The sequence below is a fragment of the Rhinopithecus roxellana genome, chromosome 4 (genome assembly GCF_007565055.1).
Source record: "Rhinopithecus roxellana isolate Shanxi Qingling chromosome 4, ASM756505v1, whole genome shotgun sequence".
Lineage (NCBI taxonomy): Eukaryota > Metazoa > Chordata > Mammalia > Primates > Cercopithecidae > Rhinopithecus > Rhinopithecus roxellana.
In genome coordinates this window covers 43,375,643-43,399,917 of record NC_044552.1, presented here as the reverse complement: position 1 = coordinate 43,399,917, position 24,275 = coordinate 43,375,643, and the positions used below count along the sequence as shown (strand labels likewise).

Sequence of the window (24,275 nt, the reverse complement as noted above, 5' to 3'; positions counted from 1 at the left end):
CACTATCTGACTTCAAACTATACTACAAGTCTACAGTAACCAAAACAGCATGGTACTGGTACCAAAACAGATATATAGACCAATGGAACAGAACAGAGACCTCAGATACAACACTACAGATGTATAACCATCTGATCTTTGATAAACCTGACAAAAATAAGCAATGGGGAAAGGTTTCCCTACTTAATCAATGGTGTTGGGAAAACTGGCTAGTCATATGCAGAAAACTGAAACTGAACCCCTTCCTTAAACCTTATACAAAAATTAACTCAAGATGGATTAAAGATTTAAACATAAGGCCTAAAACCATAAAAACTGTAGAAGAAAACCTAGGAAATACCATTCAGGACATAGGCATGGGCAAAGACTTCATGACCAAAACACCAAAAGCAATGGCAACAAAAGCAAAAATGGACAAATGGGGTCCAGTTAAACTAAAGAGCTTCTGCACAGCAAAATAAACTAGCATCAGAGTGAACAGACAACCTACAGAATGGGAGAAAATTTTTAAAATCTATCCATCTGATCAAGGGCTAATATCCAGAATCTGCAAGGAAGTTAAACACATTTACAAAAACAAACAAACAAAAAACATCAAAAAGTGGCTGAAGGATATGAATAGACACTTTTCAAAAGAAGATATTTATGCAGCCAACAAACATATGAAAAAAAGCTCATCACTGGTCATTAGAGAAATGCAAATCAAAACCACAATGAGATACCATCTCACGTCAGTTAGACCGGGCGCAGTGGCTCAAGCCTGTAATCCTAGCACTTTGGGAGGCCGAGACGGGTGGATCCCAAGGTCAGGAGATCGAGACCATCCTGGCTAACATGGTGAAACCCCGTCTCTACATAAAAAAAAAAAAAAAAAAAAAAAAAAAAAAACTAGCCGGGCTGCCGTGGCGGGCGCCTGTAGTCCCAGCTACTCAGGAGGCTGAGACAGGAGAATGGCGTAAACCCGGGAGGCGGAGCTTGCAGTGAGCTGAGATCTGGCCACTGGGCTTTGTTGCCCAGCCTGGGCGACAAAGTGAGACTCCGTCTCAAAATTAAAAAAAAATAATAATAATAATAAAAAAAAGAATGGCAATCATGAAAAAGTCAGGAAACAGCAGATGGTGGAGAGGATTTAGAGAAATAGGAATGCTTTTACACTGTTGATGGGAGTGTAAATTAGTTTAACCTTATGGAAGACAGTGTGGCGATTCCTCAAGGATCTAGAAGTAGAAATGCCAATTGACCCAGCAATCCCATTACTGGGTATATGCCCAAAGGATTGTAAATCATTCTACTAGAAAGACACATGCACACCTATGTTCATTGCAGCATTATTCACAATAGCAAAGACTTGGAACCAACCCAAATGCCCATCAATGTTAGACTGGATAAAGAAAATGTGGCACACATATACCATGGAATACTATTTAACCATAAAAAAGAATTCGTTCATGTCCTTTGCAGAGACATGGATGAAGCTGGAAACCATCATTCTCAGCAAACTAACACAGGAACAGAAAACCAAACACCACATGTTCTCACTTATAAGTGGGAGGTAACAAAGAGAACACATGGACACAGGGAGGGGAGCATTATACACCGAGGCCTATTGGACCTATGCAAGGGGAGGCATAGGATTACCACAAGTATTTAATGCATGCGGGGCTTAAAACCTAGATGACAGATTAATGGGTGCAGCAAACCACCATGGCAAATGTATACCTATGTAACAAACCTACATGTTCTGCACATGTATCCCAGAACTTAAAATACAATAATAGGGGCGGAGCAAGATGGCCGAATAGGAACAGCTCCAGTCTCCAACTCCCAGCACGAGCGACACAGAAGACCGGTGATTTCTGCATTTTCAACAGAGGTACTGGGGTCATCTCACTAGGGAGTGCCGGACAATCGGTGCTGGTCAGCTGCTGCAGCCTGACCAGCGAGAGCTGAAGCAGGGCGAGGCATCGCCTCACCTGGAAGCGCAAGGGGGAAGGGGATCCGTTTTCCTAGCCAGGGGAACTGAGACACACAACACCTGGAAAATTGGGTAACTCCCACCCCAATACTGCGCTGTAAGCATACAGGCACACCAGGAGAATATATCCCAATCCTGGCCGGGAGGGTCCCACGCCCACGAAGCCTCCCTCACCGCTAACACAGCAGTCTGCCGCGATCTATCCGCAAGGCAGCAGCGAGGCTGGGGGAGGGGCGCCCGCCATTGCTGAGGCTTAAGTAGGTAAACAAAGCCGCTGGGAAGCTCGAACTGGGTGGAGCTCACAGCAGCTCAAGGAAGCCTGCCTGTCTCTGTAGTCTCCACCTCTGGGGACAGCGCACAGCTGAAGACCAACAGGGGAAGTAGCGGGAGCCGGTGCAGACGCGAACGACTCTGACAGCTTTGGGGAGAGCCGTGGATCTCCCAACGCGGAGGTTGAGATCTGAGAACAGACAGACTGCCTGCTCAGGTGTGTCTCTGACCCCTGAGTAGCCTAGCTGGGAGAAATCCCCCACTAGGGGCAGTCTGACACCCCACACCTCACAGGGTGGAGTACACCCCTGAGAGGAATCTTCCAAAGGAAGAATCAGACAGGTACACTCGCTGTTCAGCAATATTCTATCTTCGGCAACCTCTGCTGCTGATACCCAGGCAAACAGGGTCTGAAGTGGACCTCAAGCAATCTCCAACAGACCAACAGACAGTCCTTCTGACTGTCAGAAGGAAAACTATCAAACAGGAAGGACACCTATACCAAAACCCCATCAGTACGTCACCACCATCAAAGACCAGAGACAGATAAAACCACAAAGATGGGGAAGAAGCAGGGCAGAAAAGCTGGAAATTCAAAAAATAAGAGCGCATCTCCCCCTGCGAAGGAGCGCAGCCCATCGCCAGCAACGGATCAAAGCTGGTCAGAGAATGACTTGGACGAGAGGAGAGAAGAAGGCTTCAGTCCATCAAACTTATCAGAGCTAAAGGAGGAATTACGTACCCAGCGCAAAGAAACTAAAAATCTTGAGAAAAGAGTGGAAGAATTGACAGCTAGACTAATTAATGCAGAGAAGATCATAAACGAAATGACAGAGATGAAAACCATGACACGAGAAATACGTGACAAATGCACAAGCTTCAGTAACCGACTCGATCAACTGGAAGAAAGAGTATCAGCGATTGAAGATCAAATGAATGAAATGAAGCGAGAAGAGAAACCAAAAGAAAAAAGAAGAAAAAGAAATGAGCAAAGCCTGCAAGAAGTATGGGATTACGTAAAAAGACCAAATCTACATCTGATTGGGGTGCCTGAAAGTGAGGGGGAAAATGGAACCAAGTTGGAAAACACTCTTCAGGATATCATCCAGGAGAACTTCCCCAACCTAGTAGGGCAGGACAACATTCAAATTCAGGAAATACAGAGAACGCCACAAAGATACTCCTCCAGAAGAGCAACTCCAAGACACATAATTGCCAGATTCACCAAAGTTGAAATGAAGGAAAAAATCTTAAGGGCAGCCAGAGAGAAAGGTCGGGTTACCCACAAAGGGAAGCCCATCAGACTAACAGCAGATCTCTCGGCAGAAACTCTACAAGCCAGAAGAGAGTGGGGGCCAATATTCAACGTTCTTAAAGAAAAGAATTTTAAACCCAGAATTTCATATCCAGCCAAACTAAGTTTCATAAGTGAAGGAGAAATAAAATCCTTTACAGATAAGCAAATGCTTAGAGATTTTGTCACCGACCAGGCCTGCCTTACAAGAGACCCTGAAGGAAGCCCTAAACATGGAAAGGAACAACCGGTACCAGCCATCACAAAAACATGCCAAAATGTAAAGACCATCGAGGCTAGGAAGAAACTGCATCGACTAACGAGCAAAATAACCAGTTAATATCATAATGGCAGGATCAAGTTCACACATAACAATATTAACCTTAAATGTTAATGGACTAAATGCTCCAATTAAAAGACACAGACTGGCAAACTGGATAAAGAGTCAAGACCCATCAGTCTGCTGTATTCAGGAGACCCATCTCACATGCAGAGACATACATAGGCTCAAAATAAAGGGATGGAGGAAGATCTACCAAGCAAATGAAGAACAAAAAAAAAGCAGGGGTTGCAATCCTTGTCTCTGATAAAACAGACTTTAAACCATCAAAGATCAAAAGAGACAAAGAAGGCCATTACATAATGGTAAAGGGATCAATTCAACAGGAAGAGCTAACTCTCCTAAATATATATGCACCCAATACAGGAGCACCCAGATTCATAAAGCAAGTCCTTAGAGACTTACAAAGAGACTTAGACTCCCATACAATAATAATGGGAGACTTCAACACTCCGCTGTCAACATTAGACAGATCAACGAGACAGAAAGTTAACAAGGATATCCAGGAATTGAACTCATCTCTGCACCAAGCAGACCTAATAGACATCTATAGAACTCTCCACCCCAAATCAACAGAATATACATTCTTCTCAGCACCACATCGCACTTATTCCAAAATTGACCACATAATTGGAAGTAAAGCACTCCTCAGCAAATGTACAAGAACAGAAATTATAACAAACTGTCTCTCAGACCACAGTGCAATCAAACTAGAACTCAGGACTAAGAAACTCAATCAAAACCGCTCAACTACATGGAAACTGAACAACCTGCTCCTGAATGACTACTGGGTACATAACGAAATGAAAGCAGAAATAAAGATGTTCTTTGAAACCAATGAGAACAAAGATACAACATACCAGAATCTCTGGGACACATTTAAAGCAGTGTGTAGAGGGAAATTTATAGCACTAAATGCCCACAAGAGAAAGCAGGAAAGATCTAAAATTGACACTCTAACATCACAATTAAAAGAACTAGAGAGGCAAGAGCAAACACATTCAAAAGCTAGCAGAAGGCAAGAAATAACTAAGATCAGAGCCGAACTGAAGGAGATAGAGGCACAAAAAACCCTCCAAAAAATCAATGAATCCAGGAGTTGGTTTTTTGAAAAGATCAACAAAATTGACAGACTGCTAGCAAGGCTAATAAAGAAGAAAAGAGAGAGGAATCAAATAGATGCAATAAAAAATGATAAAGGGGATATCACCACTGACCCCACAGAAATACAAACTACCATCAGAGAATACTATAAATGCCTCTACGCAAATCAACTAAAAAATCTAGAAGAAATGGATACATTCCTGGACACTTACACTCTCCTAAGGCTAAACCAGGAAGAAGTTGAATCCCTGAATAGACCAATAGTAGGCTCTGAAATTGAGGCAACAATTAATAGCCTACCCACCAAAAAAAGTCCAGGACCAGATGGATTCACAGCTGAATTCTATGAGTTACAAGGAGGAGCTGGTACCATTCCTTCTGAAACTATTCCAATCAGTAGAAAAAGAGGGAATCATCCCGAACTCATTTTATGAGGCCAACATCATCCTGATACCAAAGCCTGGCAGAGACACATCAAAAAAAGAGAATTTTAGACCAATATCCCTGATGAACATTGATGCAAAAAATCTCAATAAAATACTGGCAAACTGGATTCAGCAGCACATCAAAAAGCTTATCCACCATGATCAAGTGGGCTTCATCCCTGGGATGCAAGGCTGGTTCAACATTCGCAAATCAATAAACGTAATCCAGCATATAAACAGAACCAAAGACAAGAACCACATGATTGTCTCAATAGATGCAGAAAAGGCTTTTGACAAAATTCAACAGCCCTTCATGCTAAAAAGGCTCAATAAATTCGGTATTGATGGAACGTACCTCAAAATAATAAGAGCTATTTATGACAAACCCACAGCTAATATCATACTGAATGGGCAAAAACTGGAAAAATTCCCTTTGAAAACTGGCACAAGACAGGGATGCCCTCTCTCACCACTCCTATTCAACATAGTGTTGGAAGTTCTGGCTAGGGCAATCAGGCAAGAGAAAGAAATCAAGGGTATCCAGTTAGGAAAAGAAGAAGTCAAATTGTCCCTGTTTGCAGATGACATGATTGTATATTTAGAAAACCCCATCGTCTCAGCCCAAAATCTCCTTAAGCTGATAAGCAACTTCAGCAAAGTCTCAGGATACAAAATTAATGTGCAAAAATCACAAGCATTCTTATACACCAGTAACAGACAAGCAGAGAGCCAAATCAGGAATGAACTTCCATTCACAATTGCTTCAAAGAGAATAAAATACCTAGGAATCCAGCTTACAAGGGATGTAAAGGACCTCTTCAAGGAGAACTACAAACCACTGCTCAGCGAAATAAAAGAGGACACAAACAAATGGAAGAACATACCATGCTCATGGATAGGAAGAATCAATATCGTGAAAATGGCCATACTGCCCAAGGTTATTTATAGATTCAATGCCATCCCCATCAAGCTACCAATGAGTTTCTTCACAGAATTGGAAAAAACTGCTTTAAAGTTCATATGGAACCAAAAAAGGGCCCGCATTGCCAAGACAATCCTAAGTCAAAAGGACAAAGCTGGAGGCGTCACGCTACCTGACTTCAAACTATACTACAAGGCTACAGTCACCAAAACAGCATGGGACTGGTACCAAAACAGAGATATAGATCAATGGAACAGAACAGAGTCCTCAGAAATAATACCACACATCTACAGCCATCTGATCTTTGACAAACCTGAGAGAAACAAGAAATGGGGAAAGGATTCCCTATTTAATAAATGGTGCTGGGAAAATTGGCTAGCCATAAGTAGAAAGCTGAAACTGGATCCTTTCCTTACCCCTTATACGAAGATTAATTCAAGATGGATTAGAGACTTAAATGTTAGACCTAATACCATAAAAACCCTAGAAGAAAATCTAGGTAGTACCATTCAGGACATAGGCATGGGCAAGGACTTCATGTCTAAAACACCAAAAGCAACGGCAGCAAAAGCAAAAATTGACAAATGGGATCTAATTAAACTAAAGAGCTTTTGCACAGCAAAAGAAACTACCATCAGAGTGAACAGGCAACCTACAGAATGGGAGAAAATTTTTGCAACCTACTCATCTGACAAAGGGCTAATATCCAGAATCTACAAAGAACTCAAACAAATATACGAGAAAAAAACAAACAACCCCATCAAAAAGTGGGGAAAGGATATGAACAGACATTTCTCAAAAGGAGATATTCATACAGCCAACAGACACATGAAAAAATGCTCATCATCACTCGCCATCAGAGAAATGCAAATCAAAACCACAATGAGATACCATCCCACACCAGTTAGAATGGCAATCATTAAGAAGTCAGGAAACAACAGGTGTTGGAGAGGATGTGGAGAAATAGGAACACTTTTACACTGTTGGTGGGATTGTAAACTAGTTCAACCATTATGGAAAACAGTATGGCAATTCCTCAAGGATCTAGAACTAGATGTACCATATGACCCAGCCATCCCACTACTGGGTATATACCCAAAGGATTATAAATTATTCTACTACAAAGACACATGTACACGTATGTTTATTGCGGCACTATTCACAATAGCAAAGACTTGGAATCAACCCAAATGTCCATCTGTGACAGACTGGATTAAGAAAATGTGGCACATATACACCATGGAATACTATGCAGCCATAAAAAGGATGAGTTTGCATCCTTTGTAGGGACATGGATGCAGCTGGAAACCATCATTCTTAGCAAACTATCACAAGAACAGAAAACCAAACACCGCATGTTCTCACTCATAGGTGGGAACTGAACAATGAGATCACTTGGACTCGGGAAGGGGAACATCACACACTGGGGCCTATCATGGGGAGGGGGGAGGGGGGAGGAGGGAGGGCTTGCATTGGGGAGTTATACAAGATAGAAATGATGAATTGATGGGTGCTGACGAGTTGATGGGTGCAGCACACCAACATGGCATAAGTATACATATGTAACAAACCTGCACGTTATGCACATGTACCCTGGAACTTAAAGTATAATAAAAAAAAAAAATAAAAAAATAAAATACAATAATAATTACAATAAAAAGGCCACTTCATTGTTTCCTCCATCAATCGCAACCAGATGAGTTGAAATTATATAATAAATTATATATAATATATGGTATATCCCAAGCAGTTTAAGCATAATTTAAGCATAATTTGAAATCAGTCCCATGAAATCAATAGAAAGGAATAAAAATCTCAAATTATGTTTGGAAGGGAGTTGTCTAGATTAGTGCTAAGCTTGTTTAATCTTGCTTCACAGACATTATTTACTTAAAATTCCATATATCTACTCATATAATGTAGACTTCATGAAACACAAAAAAAATAGAAATTAAAAGATCGAGATAAAAAAAGAGAATTAATATTTTCTTCCAATGTCACAATGGAGTCTATATATTCCACTCTGGGAACCATTAGACTGGTATGAAAGCCTTGGCATGTGAGAAAGAAGAATTCCTTGGTTTAATGCTGTTATTGCAAGACTTGTTAGAGTTTTTACTGTGCTACTGCACATGGTGAATTCCTGAAGGGGCAATAGAATACTGTATAGTGATCTAAAGAAAGACAAGTCAGAGATCCCAGATCTGTCTGCCACTCATGAACAATATCACTTTAGACTGGTTATTCAAACTCACTGAACTTCAGTTTTGCCATCTGTACAAGGCAATAATGACATATCTCCTTGGGTTATTACACAGATTATGTAAGAAGATGAATGTAAAGTACTTAGTCCAATGCCTAGCATAAAGTAGATGTGAGTTCATTTCATCACAGACTCTTTTTTTTATGGGTAACTTATTGCACTAGTGTACTGTGAAAAATACTTTTGGAAATGTTCCAGATTAGACTATTCTTTCACTTATTATATTATTGTTACTTTTTTTTTTTTTTTTTTTTTTGAGACGGAGTCTCGCTCTGTCGCCCGGGCTGGAGTGCAGTGGCCCGATCTCCGCTCACTGCAAACTCCGCCTCCCGGGTTCACGCCATTCTCCTGCCTCAGCCTCCCGAGTAGCTGGGACTACAGGCGCCCGCCACCTCGCCCGGCTAGCTTTTTGTATTTTTTAGTAGAGATGGGGTTTCACCGTGTTAGCCAGAATGGTCTCGATCTCCTGGCCTCGTCGTGATCCGCCCGTCTCGGCCTCCCAAAGTGCTGGTTATTGTTACTTTTTAAAATTTGACAAATACTTATTGATTATCTCCTAAGTATAGATGTAGTAGTAGGCTTAGGGCAACAGCATACATAGCTGAATATTCTGAAGGACTTTTAAATTATTTTTAACTCAGCAAAAAAATTCAGAGCCTACCATATGTCAGACACAATGTACTGGTTTGCAGATATGGTGATGGCCAAGGCACATATGGTGTCTACCTTCATGAAACTTAGAGTGTGAGGAAAGGACTGGCATGATGTATGGCCAGTATTTACAAGGTAAATGCAAAATAGTATAAAGAGTGTTCTGATAAGGGGTGAATAAGATGGGGGGTATTGGGTTTGCTGAGATCTGCCCATGCTAGACTTGCACATCATTTTAAAGAGTTCTTACTTTATCCTAAGGAAAATAGAAGACTATTTTCAAGGTCAACAGGATGAAAGGACAAAATATCAGAGAACACACAAAATGAGCATGTCACTGAATATAAACAAAGAAAAGCTTGAACAGAATAGCTGCTATCATTGTATAGAATGGTAGGCAATATACATCACACACAGCTATCTCTGTCTACTGTCTATTTCATTCCTATCAATAAATTTCATTGCCTCTTTATAAAACATCAACTTCACAGTTTTTCTTGTGGCATAAATTTACTCAGACTCTAATCAGTTTTTTGTTTCGGTGAAGACTTTTTTTTTTTTTACATATCGCAAATGTGTTTGTGCCTTCCATTGCTTGCTAACTGGCAGGTGCATCACATTAACATAGCTCTTAAACCAACCAAGCAGAGCCTGATAGGTGTGGTGGGATCTGACAGTATTCATTTGATATGAAACAATGACTCTTTGCTAAAGGGCCTGGACTGACAGACCTGCAAAGTTAAAGTCTCTGGTGAGCTTGAGAATAAACTACAGAGGTTTGCATTTCCACACATGGTCTGCAAGACCAATTTGCCATAAGTATATTCAGGAGAGACCACTCTGCCTTTTGTGAATACATAGTCTATCCATTTTAGACATTTTTAACAAGCAGGAAATACTTCTGTCAGAAGGGAGAATTCTGTGAGGTTGCTAAATAATGGCAAAGTGCTGGAATAAACAGAAAGGAGAACATTTGGCCTTGAGAGTTTAGTGTTCTACTGACAGTGTTCTGACAGAGGCACACAGTCAGAGTTTGATAGTGAATAGTCTGTTCTCTGTGTAAAAGTGGACAATAACAGATGTGTATCTCCCTAGCAATTGAGATGTAAAAATCTTCAAGCTAATTTGGTTTTCGTTTAGTGTGAAGAGAAATTGCCTCATGAAAATAGTTTTAAGATGAGAGGTAATGTTTCAAAAGAAATATATAAAATATCCTTTCTTGTTATTTTGCTAATTTAGAAAAATATAGTTGTATATTTTTCTGCTTCCCATGATATTTCTTTGGATTAAAAGTTTTTACCACAGTTTCATTGGATTGCAAACACATATTTTATGAACTTATAATTTATCAAATCTATTAGATTGAAATAAGATAAATATAATACAAGAAATCCTGTTTTTTTGAGAAGGAGTCCAAGAGTTTATGAACAAAATCAGATATATTTAAGAAAACATATTGGAATATGTAGTTCAGGGAAATCTTGACACTTACATCAGGTTTAGATTGAGCTCCATATAACAGATAACTTGTTAAAAAGCAGAAGTTTAAGCAAAATAAATTATTTCTGTCATTAACAGAAAGTTTCTTAGTGAACATTTCCAGGCTAGTATGGTGGTTTTATAGTTAAGGATTTAAACTTCTTTCATCATTTTGCTTCACCATCTTAGCATGTATCTTTCATTCTTAAGGTGGCTTTGTAGTCAGAGATGGACTTCTGGAATTCAAGACGTCTCATGCACATTCTAGACTTCAGAAAGAAGGAAGATTTGGAGGTCATGCTACTCTTCAAGAGATTTTCCGGAGGTCAATATAATACTCTAACACTTCTGCTTATATCTGATTGTCCAGAGTTTAGTCCCATGGCCACACTTTAAGGCTCTAAGGGAGGATAGGAAACTTAGCTGGGTACATTAGTGACCCACATAAAATCAAGAGTGCACTAATACTGTATCTGTATCTGTATGAGATGAGTATATCTGGGCCACTATCCAGAGGATTCCTGGAAGTCCCTGGCTCACTCTCCACAAGCCCTAAGTACTATTTCTCCGACATGCATGCAATTGCTAGCTCTGTCAAGTGGTAGTACTTTGAGTATGATGTTTCCTAGGGTTCTCCATGACCATCCTCTGATGGAGTCCACGTGTGCTCAATGTGCGTTTTCCTGAGCTGGAGAGTTGAACTGGATGCTGCTCAAGCACCACTTGTTTGCCAATAAGTTTGATGTGTATGTTGACCTTTTCTCCATCCAGTGTTTGGATAAGCATCTGAGACATAAAACTTTGAAGACATTAAAATACTGACCATTACAGGCAATTTTATGAATAGTAAGAAGGATACACAAAAAATACTCTTATCTGATTCCTCTTCCTTGTCAACAAGCATCGGGAAAATGGTATGAGGTCCTCTTTGGGGTGGGGACTCAGTCTTCTTGTCAGAGAAGCTGCATGTTTTCTGCAGAACGCCATTGACTAGAAATGTGATAGCATTAAATGTTCACCTAAATTTAACGTGAGGGGGAGTAAAAGTAGCCTTGAGGCCAGAGCAGGTAGCAAGGCATTCTGGAAAGAAGGGACCAGGGTGCCTGGGGAAGAGGCCAATGCATAAGGTCAGCCTGTTCAAAGAGCTCAGGGACTTAGCAAAATGAGAAGATTTCACCTGTGCCAAAACTATTAAGAATTTTAAATGTGACAATTTTCCTGGTATGAATAAACTTATAACAACAACCATAAAGATATAATTGATCTGATACATTGTATTGAAATAGAAATTTGATTTTACTCTAAATTATTTGGCCAGGCTGGTCTTGAACTCCTGACCTCAGGTGATCCACCCACCTCGGCTTCCCAAAGTGCTAGAATTATAGGTGTGAGCCACCACGCCTGCCCCAATGAGGCTGTTTTTTTTTTTTTAAAGAACACCTCAGTGTACACTGAAATACATATTTATAAGTGCTTCTTTTTTTTTTTTTTTTTTTTGAGACGGAGTCTTGCTCTGTCGCCCAGGCTGTAGTGCAGTGGCCGGATCTCAGCTCACTGCAAGCTCCGCCTCCCGGGTTCACGCCATTTTCCTGCCTCAGCCTCCCGAGTAGCTGGGACTACAGGCACCCGCCAGGTGGCCCGGCTAGTTTTTTGTATTTTTAGTAGAGACGGGGTTTCACCATGTTAGCCAGGATGGTCTTGATCTCCTGACCTCGTGATCCGCCCGTCTCGGCCTCCCAAAGTGCTGGGATTACAGGCTTGAGCCACCGCGCCCGGCCAAGTGCTTCTTTTTAAATATGTGCCAACCTAACGTTTTCTCATTGCAGATGCTGAAGTGGAGGGAAAAAGTGAAAGGCAGGAGGTGCTCACCTTTTCCCTGAGCAAGAGGAAAGGCAACTTCCCTCAGTTCTTAAGAAAAAGTACAGGCCATTCACAGTCTGCCTTCAACCCAGAGAAAGAGGAATCACTTTCTCGAGCACTTTTTTTTCTCATCCCTGTCTCCTTGCTCCTGTCTGGGGTTAGGCTTGACCTTTTAGTACTTTTTTGTAACCAGGAGCTGAAAAATACAGATTTAAACATGGTGGGAAATGAGGGATACTAAGATGTGTTGAACAGCAGGGCAATCAAACAGCTCTTGAGTTGGAGAGAGAAAGCTGGATCATATCAGAGTGGATGCTATCAAAAGAGTTATGAGCTTAACATGACAGAAAATTGCATGTACTTGAAATATGCCATTACAAAATGCCAGCCTGACATTAAGCTGCTTTATAGAGGTATCATGTCCTTAAATAGCCTGGTGATTATTCGTGTCCCTGGAGCTCTGCTTTCCTCCCTGATTTTGTAATGCCCTGGCTTGCCTTTAATCACTGCAAAGAGTGTCACCATCTTAGAAAAATTCTTAAAAGAAAATTAATATTGATTTCCACTGATGTTCTAGAGAGTTTTTTTTTTAATAGCTGGGATAGGGATGCAGCCTTCTGTCCCACAATGACAGGAGGTAGCAGTTTCCGGTAGGGGTAAGGATCCTACTTTGACCACCCTTAAAAAACAAAAGCATTTTCTATATGCCCATTATGTGTTAAGCACTTTACATGCACTATCTCATTTAATTCTCATAAAACCTATAAGGTAAGTTCTATTATTAAACACATTCAAATTAAAGTACGGAGAGACCAAATGACTTGCCCAAGGTCACTCAGTCGGCTAGTCAGTAGTAAAATGGGGATTTTAACCCAGGCAGATTGATTCTGGAGCCTATTCTCAGGTAGTTACACTGCTTTCCTCAAGGACCATGTTCTACTGAGAGGCCTAAGTTGGGAAGATAAGGTAAATTATTAAGAAATATTTATAGAAAGGACAAAAGAGAACAAGAGATAAGATAACGCATTCCACCTTTGTCTTTAGAATGGTATGGTTAAGAAAACAAAAAATCCTGTGCTGGGCTTTATACATTAAGAAACATTCTAATAAATCCTACTGCCACCAGAAAAAAAAAAAAAAAAAAAAAGAGAGATTATTCTTGCATAAGGAGAGGCAACAGGAAGTGTGAATGAGAAGCACAAATGTGGAAAGTAAAGCTCTTTAAAAAGGAAAGCAGCTGCGAACTTCCCATCTGCAGTGTTTGTCTCGGCTCCAGTCATCACTGCCACGATTACTCCTGGATGAATTCCCCAGTGGAAATATCAACAAGGTAGGAAATGTGATAATTATATTTTCTATTATCCCCAGAAGAATATATTAAGATGGTAGATATGGACATAATTTGGAAGAAAAGTGCTAGGTAGTAGACACAATTGCTGATGAAACAAAACTAGCTGATTTTTCATCCTCTGGTATTAGCAAAAAGGCAAAGTCCCAGATGTTATTCTGCACCTCTTCCAAAGTGTAGTTGTATTTGAACAACAGCTAGGCTTATTGGATTGCTTTCTGCCTTTCTCTATAAAATAAATATATATTCAGTACATTCTAGACAATCTTCTAGAGGTCATAATAGTAACAGTGAATGATCCAATAGATGACTTGGGATATCACCTCATACTAGTTGGTGAAGTAGAGAAAGTATTGATGCCTGTTGATGTAAAAAAGGTTTCTGGAGGGAGTGAACATTCGAGGGGTAATTTTTGTGACTCAAAAATATGGAATATTGATATATTATGGAATGTTGATCTGTTAAGCTCTCTTTCTATAACCTCCAGATTTTCTGAGGCTGTCACCTAAGATGCCTGCTAAAACTTGTACTCTCATCATTCTTGCATGGCAATCTGGAAGTGTGGAAATATTAATGTCTTGTAGGGAACCCTTCAATCGAAAAGAACCATGAGACAATGGTCAAACATTTCTCTCTTTTGCCCGTTGGGTAGTCAATTTTAGACTTTTTGTATAGCTCCTCATAAGATCTGAGTGAAATCACACACAGTTGGCCACGGTTATGTTCAACGCCCTGTGCACCTTTGCACTGACTTTCTCTCCTACCCCATTTTATTCTCACTAGATCTTCTCTCCTATTTCCTGGAATCATTTCCAAATAAACCACCTGAATGCAGTTCTTATGCAGGTTCTGTTTTTGTGGAGGTCCCAGACTAAGACAATGCCACATCATAAAAGGAGCAATATCTATGGGCTGAGAGATGAGGGGGTGTGTTTGTCAGGGTGTGGTACTGGCATTTAATACAGCTTTCTCTCCCTCTACCAGATATCTAAATATTGACAGTGTGGAAGGTTTCTCTAGGATTCATCTGCTCTTTTTAAATCTTCTTTTCTTTATCTATACTTTCTCTTCTTTATCTATATTTCTCTTCTATATTTTCTCCTTAGACAATCTACAGTTCTATGGTTTTAAACACCACCTTTATTTTAATGACTCCCCCAAATTATATCTTTAGTCCTGATCTTGCTTCAGAGTACCAGCATCATATATCCAATTGTCTACTTTTCATGTCCATTCGGATGTCTAACTGGCATCTTTTTCTTCATTTGCACAAAATAAAACTCTTGTTTACCTCCCAATAAAATAAACTGTTTCCTACAAAATAAGCTGTTATGCCCCTATTCTTTTTCATGGCACCACCATCTACACTATAGCTCAGACAAAGAAAACTTGATGTTCTTGGGTCTATCCTTTTCACACTCTTCCCAGCAAGTTATGAATATTATATCTCCAGAATAGATTTCAAATTTATCCACTTATCTACATCCCCACTGTAATTGCCCTTGTCCTAGGCATAATTATCTTTTGTCAGGACCACTCCAATAGCCTTATAAAATCTATTAGAGATAATACCATCAGAATAGTTTAAACAAATACACACAAGTCACTAGCCCTTTTCAAGCCTTCCAGTGATTTCCTAAGGCATCAGGAAATAAAAGTTAAAAATCTTTCCATGTTCCCAAGGTCCTATATGATCTAGGCCCTGCTAACATTAGATTTTTTTTTTCTTGTTCGCTATTTCTATAGACTGTGTTTATGTGCCCCCCTAGGTTCACATGTTAAAACCTAACTGCCAGTGTGATGGTATTTGGAAGTGAGGTCTTTGGGAGATGATCAGATCATGGGGCAAAGGTTTCATGGATGGGATTAGTGCCCTTATAAAAGAAACTCCAGAGAGTTAGTCCCTTTCATGTGAGGACACAGTGAAACTGCTGTCTATGAGCCAGGAAGTAGTCCTCATCAGAACCAAGTCCACTGGTGCTTTGATCTTGAACTTTCCAGCCTCCGGAACAGTGAGAAGTATATATCTGTTGTTTATAAGTCACCCAGTCTATGGTATTCCGTTATAGCAGCTGGAGTGAATGAAGACACTTACGCACCAGTCACAGTAGTATCTTTTCATTCTCTGAAAAGCCCTGCTTCTATCTTTCCTCAGGGTCTTCCATTTCTGAACCTTCTGCCTGGATAGCTCCCTTTCCGGCTTTTCATGGGCCATACTCCTTATTCTTTAGGCCTCAGTACAAATATCTCCTCATCTGAGAGTGGTTCTTGCCTTGGTGACCTGTGAAAATGCCCTCCAGCCCAGTTACTGTCTATCACTACTTGTTTATTTTCTTCATAATTCTTCTCAGAATTTTCGTATTGTGTTTTAAGCCATTTTTATTTTCCATTCATCTTTTCAGTTAGAAGGTAAACTCCACAAGGTCAGAAGTCCTATCTTTCTTGGCAAGTTTTACATTTCTAGACTAGATCTGGCAACTTTGTGGAATACAAATGGATAGGATAATTATTTTGAGAAATTCTTCTGGATGGGTCCATGTAGGAATCTTTTTTTTTTTTTTTTTAACTTACACTGAGGCAAAGAACCTAATAATGTCTAATTTTTCCTGTCTCAATTATCTATACATCCTTGCATCTTTGAAACTCTAATGAGACCAGGAGATGGGAGTAAACAATCATTTTGTGTGTGTGAGTACATAAAGACATTCTGCTAAATCTTCACTTCTTATTTTTTATGGTCAGTATTATTTTCAAGTAGGAAGCAAAACTGATGATTCATCTCTTAGTAATCAAATTTATTATAACTAATTATATTGTTTTCAATAGCTTTTATCTAAATAGAATGATTACATCTGAGAAGCGTGAGATTTTATGAGAAAGGACATGACTTAAATTCTATTCATTCTATAATGTTTTCTCTTTTTATAAAAATGACTTGGCTAACTTCTTCTAATATAACCCTGCCACACACAGAATGAAATTCTTAGTACTTCTTAACTCTTCCCCTCTTAAGTCATTCTGTCTTTCAGATACACACAAATTCATTATTTCAGTTCCTTTCAAAGACCTATATATCCAAAACTTCAATATCTTTTAGTCACAGATACTTCTTTTACTCTCGTTTCCGTTTTCATACCTGCCACCTCAGGATGTGGTACCCAGCTTTTTCACGTCATCACAGGCTGGATCTGTTTGCTTTATTTTGTGATTCTGGGCCAGAGGGCCCTGAGTTCACTTTGGTAGCCTTATTCTAAAATTTAGTGCCAAATATCACAAGTGCCAAAGGAATAATTTTTTTTATTTTTATGGTGAAAATAATGATAAAGCAAGTCCAGTCCTGTGTTGATTAACTATTAATATGAATTTTTATTATTTCTGAACATATCTACACACATTTATGCATATCAAAGCTAACATTAAATTCTTAGGCAATTTTTTTTCCTTAAAATCTTATATTACAGCATCTTGCAGCTTTTTGTAATTTAGGATTTCTCATACTGAATTTTCCTAAAGAGAGACACATTTCTATTGATTGTGATTTAATTTCTTGATATGTAATAATTGCATCATGGGTTTTGTTACATTTAAATGTAAAGCAACTGGGCTGTGATACATAGATTTGTTAATATTGTACTCTGTTTGCCAAAATGACATGAAGTAATTTGATTTTATGTATTGCTCTTGATGCCCCTTGTTACTCTCTTATACTTAGCTAGACTTTGGGATTTTACAGTACAGAGATTTTCTGTACTCTAACCTCAGGAAAAGCTTATTACCACTTTTTTTTTTTTTTTTTTTTTTTTTTTGAGATGGAGTCTCTCTCTGCTGCCCAGGCAGGAGTGCAGTGGCATCATCTCGGCTTACTGCCACTTCTGCCTACCGGGTTCAAACGATTCTCCTGCCCCAGCCTCCTGAGTAGCTGGGATTATAGGTGCATGCCACCATGCCTGCCTAATTTTTGTATTTTTAGTAGAGATAGGGTTTCACCATGCTGGTCAAGCATGTCTTAAATTTCTGATCTCGTGATCCACCCACCTTGGCATCCCAAAGTGCTGGGATTACAGGCATGAGCCACTGTGCCCAGCCACCACTTTTGTAATTACTTGATGGGTATGAGAAATACCTGCTTGGTGATCAGTCTCACTAATGGGTCTTGTCTCAACTGACTTGAAAAGAACCCAGAAGAAGATTTGATGTATTTGATCAGTCAAATGCTGTCCTTGATTCATCTGAGTGATTTCTGTCCTCTTCACCTCTTTCTGTCTGTGCTTCATGTTTAATAATGAAATGCTCTTACCATCAGTGCAGAGGGGTCCAGACCTCCCATATGGGCAGAGGCAGACAATATCTGTTCTGGATTTTGGAACACAGGTGGCACCATTTCCACATGGGTTATTTTCACAACTTGCAAATTGGCACAGCTTGCCCGAATACAGCCTTGGACACTCACAAAACAGATTTTCACTATCACTGAGAAGGGAAAAAAATTTAAAAATTCATTAGAAAACGACTGATATTTTCTACACACAATGCACATATATACACATGCATGAACACATATGCAAATAAAATTATAATTGCATCTTTTCTAATAAGTGACTTTTCTCCCTTTTTTTCTGTTTCAACTTTTGAATATTTGTAGCTGTGTACTTCCCATTGAAAGCAGATTAACAGCTTTATAGATTATCCGAAGCCATGAATTCTATTTTAAGCCATCTATTTTTATTTTTGATTTGTCTCCTCTTTTTATTTCACACTGGGTGCCTTTTCAGGGCTTCATTGAATATGTGTGGTGCTGCCTCAATAAAGTGCATCAAATGTCTATTAGCAAAAAACATCTTAGACTCAAAGCTCAGAGGAGAATTTTAAGCTGGTGATAAGCTTCCCCACACTGAGGACAAAGTCCTCCAAGAGCTGCGCTTGTAGTAATTCTGAAAATAAGCCACAGTGGGGAGCTATAATGACTATATAACTCTTCAGCTTAAAATATGGTTTGGTGGCCCCAGGCTGCGAGTGCCCATGAAAGCAGAGTTCAAGAAAAATACTCCTCTTACCTGTCAGGGAAACATTCTCAAGATGGAGAAGTGACTTGGAGTTTGTTATTTCTGCCTTCTCTGTATCCATTGCCCCATTTAAAGTAACAGATGCGTTTGTTTTCCTTTTCAAGAGCCACCCCTCCACCATTCTCAGTCCATGTTTGAGAGAGACTGTCTCCACTCTTGGTGCCAATCATAGTGTGTAGTGCAGGATGGATACAAAACACACTAGGCCAACTGGCCAACCTCTGCTAGAACTCTTCGGAGAGTACTCTTTATCTGCTGGTGTTGCTACACTGGTAATTGATAGTGGCATGTGCCTGTCCAGAGGGAAGAGCCTAGCTGAGAATAAATAGCTAATACTTAGCAATGTAGATATAAGTGACAGAGAAATATAGATTATTGATTATTTGGGTACCAGATCTCACCAGTACTCTGTAGTTATGTGAGCCAATATATTCCACTGCTTTTACATTTTTAAAGCCAGTTTGATTTGGGATTTTGTCACTTGAAGTTAAATAATTCCATTTAATCTTTTCTTTTTTTTTCTCTCTCTCTCTCTTCTTATTATCTTAGTTCATACACCTTGCTATATACAGATCTTAGGAGTTTACATCTTATCTTTTCTTTTTTTTTTTTTATTATACTTTAAGTTCTAGGGTACATGTGCATAACGTGCAGGTTTGTTACATATGTACACTTGTGCCATGTTGGTGTGCTGCACCCATCAACTCGTCAGCACCCATTAATTCATCATTTATATCATGTATAACTCCCAATGCAATTCCTCCCCCCTCCCCCCTCCCCCCTCCCCATGATAGGCCCCAGTGTGTGATGTTCCCCTTCCCGAGTCCAAGTGATCTCATTGTTCAGTTCCCACCTATGAGTGAGAACATGCGGTGTTTGGTTTTCTGTTCTTGTGATAGTTTGCTAAGAATGATGGCTTCCAGCTGCATCCATGTCCCTACAAAGGACGCAAACTCATCCTTTTTTATGGCTGCATAGTATTCCATGGTGTAAATGTGCCACATTTTCTTAATCCAGTCTGTCACAGATGGACATTTGGGTTGATTCCAAGTCTTTGCTATTGTGAATAGTGCTGCAATAAACATACGTGTGCATGTGTCTTTGTAGTAGAATAATTTATAATCCTTTGGGTATATACCCAGTAGTGGGATAGCTGGGTCATATGGTACATCTAGTTCTAGATCCTTGAGGAATTGCCATACTGTTTTCCATAATGGTTGAACTAGTTTATAATCCCACCAACAGTGTAAAAGTGTTCCTATTTCTCCACATCCTCTCCAACACCTGTTGTTTCCTGACTTCTTAATGATTGCCATTCTAACTGGTGTGAGATGGTATCTCATTGTGGTTTTGATTTGCATTTCTCTGATGGCCAGTGATGATGAGCATTTTTTCATGTGTCTGTTGGCTATATGAATGTCTTCTTTTGAGAAATGTCTGTTCATATCCTTTGCCCACTTTTTGATGGGGTTGTTTGTTTTTTTCTTGTATATTTGTTTGAGTTCTTTGTAGATTCTGGATATCAGCCCTTTGTCAGATGAGTAGATTGCAAAAATTTTCTCCCATTCTGTAGGTTGCCTGTTCACTCTTGGTAGTTTCTTTTACTGTGCAGAAGCTCTTTAGTTTAATTAGATCCCATTTGTCAATTTTGGCTTTTGCTGCCGTTGCTTTTGGTGTTTTAGACATGAAGTCCTTGCCCATGCCTATGTCCTGAATGGTACTACCTAGATTTTCTTCTAGGATTTTTATGGTATTAGGTCTAACATTTAAGTCTCTAATCCACCTTGAATTAATCTTCGTATAAGGAGTAAGGAAAGGATCCAGTTTCAGCTTTCTACTTACGGCTAGCCAATTTTCCCAGCACCATTTATTAAATAGGGAATCCTTTCCCCATTTCTTGTTTCTCTCAGGTTTGTCAAAGATCAGATGGCTGTAGATGTGTGGTATTATTTCTGAGAACTCTGTTCTGTTCCATTGGTCTATATCTCTGTTTTGGTACCAGTCCCATGCTGTTTTGGTTACTGTAGCCTTGTAGTATAGTTTGAAGTCAGGTAGCGTGACGCCTCCAGCTTTGTCCTTTTGACTTAGGATTGTCTTGGCAATGAGGGCTCTTTTTTGGTTCCATATGAACTTTAAAGCAGTTTTTTCCAACTCTGTGAAGAAACTCATTGGTAGCTTGATGGGGATGGCATTGAATCTATAAATAACCTTGGGCAGTATGGCCATTTTCACGATATTGATTCTTCCTATCCATGAGCATGGTATGTTCTTCCATTTGTTTGTGTCCTCTTTGATTTCACTGAGCAGTGGTTTGTAGTTCTCCTTGAAGAGGTCCTTGACATCCCTTGTAAGTTGGATTCCTAGGTATTTTATTCTCTTTGAAGCAATTGTGAATGGAAGTTCACTCCTGATTTGGCTCTCTGTTTGTCTGTTACTGGTGTATAAGAATGCTTGTGATTTTTGCACATTAATTTTGTATCCTGAAACTTTGCTGAAGTTGCTTATCAGCTTAAGGAGATTCTGGGCTGAGACAATGGGGTTTTCTAAATATACAATCATGTCATCTGCAAACAGGGACAATTTGACTTCTTCTTTTCCTAACTGAATAGCCTTGATTTCTTTCTCTTGCCTGATTGCCCTAGCCAGAACTTCCAACACTATGTTGAATAGGAGTGGTGAGAGAGGGCATCCCTGTCTTCTGCCAGTTTTCAAAGGGATTTTTTCCAGTTTTTGCCCATTCAGTATGATATTAGCTGTGGGTTTGTCATAAATAGCTCTTATTATTTTGAGGTACGTTCCACCAATACCGAATTTATTGAGCCTTTTTAGCATGAAGGGCTGTTGAATTTTGTCAAAAGCCTTTTCTGCATCTATTGAGATAATCATGTGGTTCTTGTCTTTGGTTCTGTTCATATGCTGGATTACGTTTATTGATTTGCGAATGTTGAACCAGCCTTGCATCCCAGGGATGAAGCCCACTTGATCATGGTGGATAAGCTTTTTGATGTGCTGCTGAATCCGTTTTGCCAGTATTTTATTGAGGATTTTTGCATCGATATTCATCAGGGATATTGGTCTAAAATTTTCTTTTTTTGTTGTGTCTCTGCCAGGTTTTGGTATCAGGATGATGTTGGCCTCATAAAATGAGTTCGGGAGGATTCCCTCTTTTTCTATTGATTGGAATAGTTTCAGAAGGAATGGTACCAGCTCCTCCTTGTACCTCTGGTAGAATTCAGCTGTGAATCCATCTGGTCCTGGACTTTTTTTGGTGGGTAGGCTATTGATTGTTGCCTCAATTTCAGAGCCTGCTATTGGTCTATTCAGGGATTCAACTTCTTCCTGGTTTAGTCTTGGGAGAGTGTAAGTGTCCAGGAAATTATCCATTTCTTCTAGATTTTCTAGTTGATTTGTGTAGAGGTGTTTATAGTATTCTCTGATGGTAGTTTGTATTTCTGTGGGGTCGGTGGTGATATCCCCTTTATCATTTTTTATTGCATCTATTTGATTCCTCTCTCTTTTCTTCTTTATTAGTGTTGCTAGCGGTCTGCCAATTTTGTTGATCTTTTCAAAAAACCAGCTCCTGGATTCATTGATTTTTTGGAGGGTTTTTTGTGTCTCTATCTCCTTCAGTTCTGCTCTGATCTTAGTTATTTCTTGCCTTCTGCTAGCTTTTGAATGTGTTTGCTCTTGCCTCTCTAGTTCTTTTAATTGTGATGTTAGAGTGTCAATTTTAGATCTTTCCTGCTTTCTCTTGTGGGCATTTAGTGCTATAAATTTCCCTCTACACACTGCTTTAAATGTGTCCCAGAGATTCTGGTATGTTGTATCTTTGTTCTCATTGATTTCAAAGAACATCTTTATTTCTGCTTTCATTTCGTTATGTACCCAGTAGTCATTCAGGAGCAGGTTGTTCAGTTTCCATGTAGTTGAGCGGTTTTGATTGAGTTTCTTAGTCCTGAGTTCTAGTTTGATTGCACTGTGGTCTGAGAGACAGTTTGTTATAATTTCTGTTCTTGTACATTTGCTGAGGAGTGCTTTACTTCCAATTATGTGGTCAATTTTGGAATAAGTGCGATGTGGTGCTGAGAAGAATGTATATTCTGTTGATTTGGGGTGGAGAGTTCTATAGATGTCTATTAGGTCTGCTTGGTGCAGAGATGAGTTCAATTCCTGGATATCCTTGTTAACTTTCTGTCTCGTTGATCTGTCTAATGTTGACAGCGGAGTGTTGAAGTCTCCCATTATTATTGTATGGGAGTCTAAGTCTCTTTGTAAGTCTCTAAGGACTTGCTTTATGAATCTGGGTGCTCCTGTATTGGGTGCATATATATTTAGGAGAGTTAGCTCTTCCTGTTGAATTGATCCCTTTACCATTATGTAATGGCCTTCTTTGTCTCTTTTGATCTTTGATGGTTTAAAGTCTGTTTTATCAGAGACTAGGATTGCAACCCCTGCTTTTTTTTGTTCTCCATTTGCTTGGTAGATCTTCCTCCATCCCTTTATTTTGAGCCTATGTATGTCTCTGCATGTGAGATGGGTCTCCTGAATACAGCATACTGATGGGTCTTGACTCTTTATTCAGTTTGCCAGTCTGTGTCTTTTAATTGGAGCATTTAGTCTATTTACATTGAAGGTTAATATTGTTATGTGTGAACTTGATCCTGCCATTGTGATATTAACTGGTTATTTTGCTCGTTAGTTGATGCAGTTTCTTCCTAGCCTCGACTGGTCTTTACATTTTGGCATGTTTTTGCAATGGCTGGTACCGGTTGTTCCTTTCCATGTTTAGGGCTTCCTTCAGGGTCTCTTGTAAGGCAGGCCTGGTGGTGACAAAATCTCTAAGCATTTGCTTATCTGTAAAGGATTTTATTTCTCCTTCACTTATGAAACTTAGTTTGGCTGGATGTGAAATTCTGGGTTTAAAATTCTTTTCTTTAAGAACGTTGAATATTGGCCCCCACTCTCTTCTGGCTTGGAGAGTTTCTGCTGAGAGATCTGCTGTTAGTCTGATGGGCTTCCCTTTGTGGGTAACCCGACCTTTCTCTCTGGCTGCCCTTAAGATTTTTTCCTTCATTTCAACTTTGGTGAATCTGGCAATTATGTGTCTTGGAGTTGCTCTTCTGGAGGAGTATCTTTGTGGCGTTCTCTGTATTTCCTGAATTTGAATGTTGTCCTGCCCTACTAGGTTGGGGAAGTTCTCCTGGATGATATCCTGAAGAGTGTTTTCCAACTTGGTTCCATTTTCCCCCTCACTTTCAGGCACCTCAATCAGACGTAGATT

The 24,275-nt window shown here is 39.6% G+C and overlaps 1 protein-coding gene across 2 annotated transcripts in view; it reads right to left on the bottom strand.

Moving 5' to 3' along the window:
- The window catches only part of EYS (eyes shut homolog), a 1,930,870-nt gene that overhangs the window by 148,256 nt on the left and 1,758,339 nt on the right, over positions 1–24,275 (bottom strand). For both annotated transcript variants that reach the window (XM_030928557.1, XM_030928558.1), the window contains exon 33: positions 18,229–18,401. In XM_030928557.1, coding sequence (XP_030784417.1) covers positions 18,229–18,401 — 173 coding nt within the window. The remainder of the gene's footprint in view (positions 1–18,228; positions 18,402–24,275) is intronic.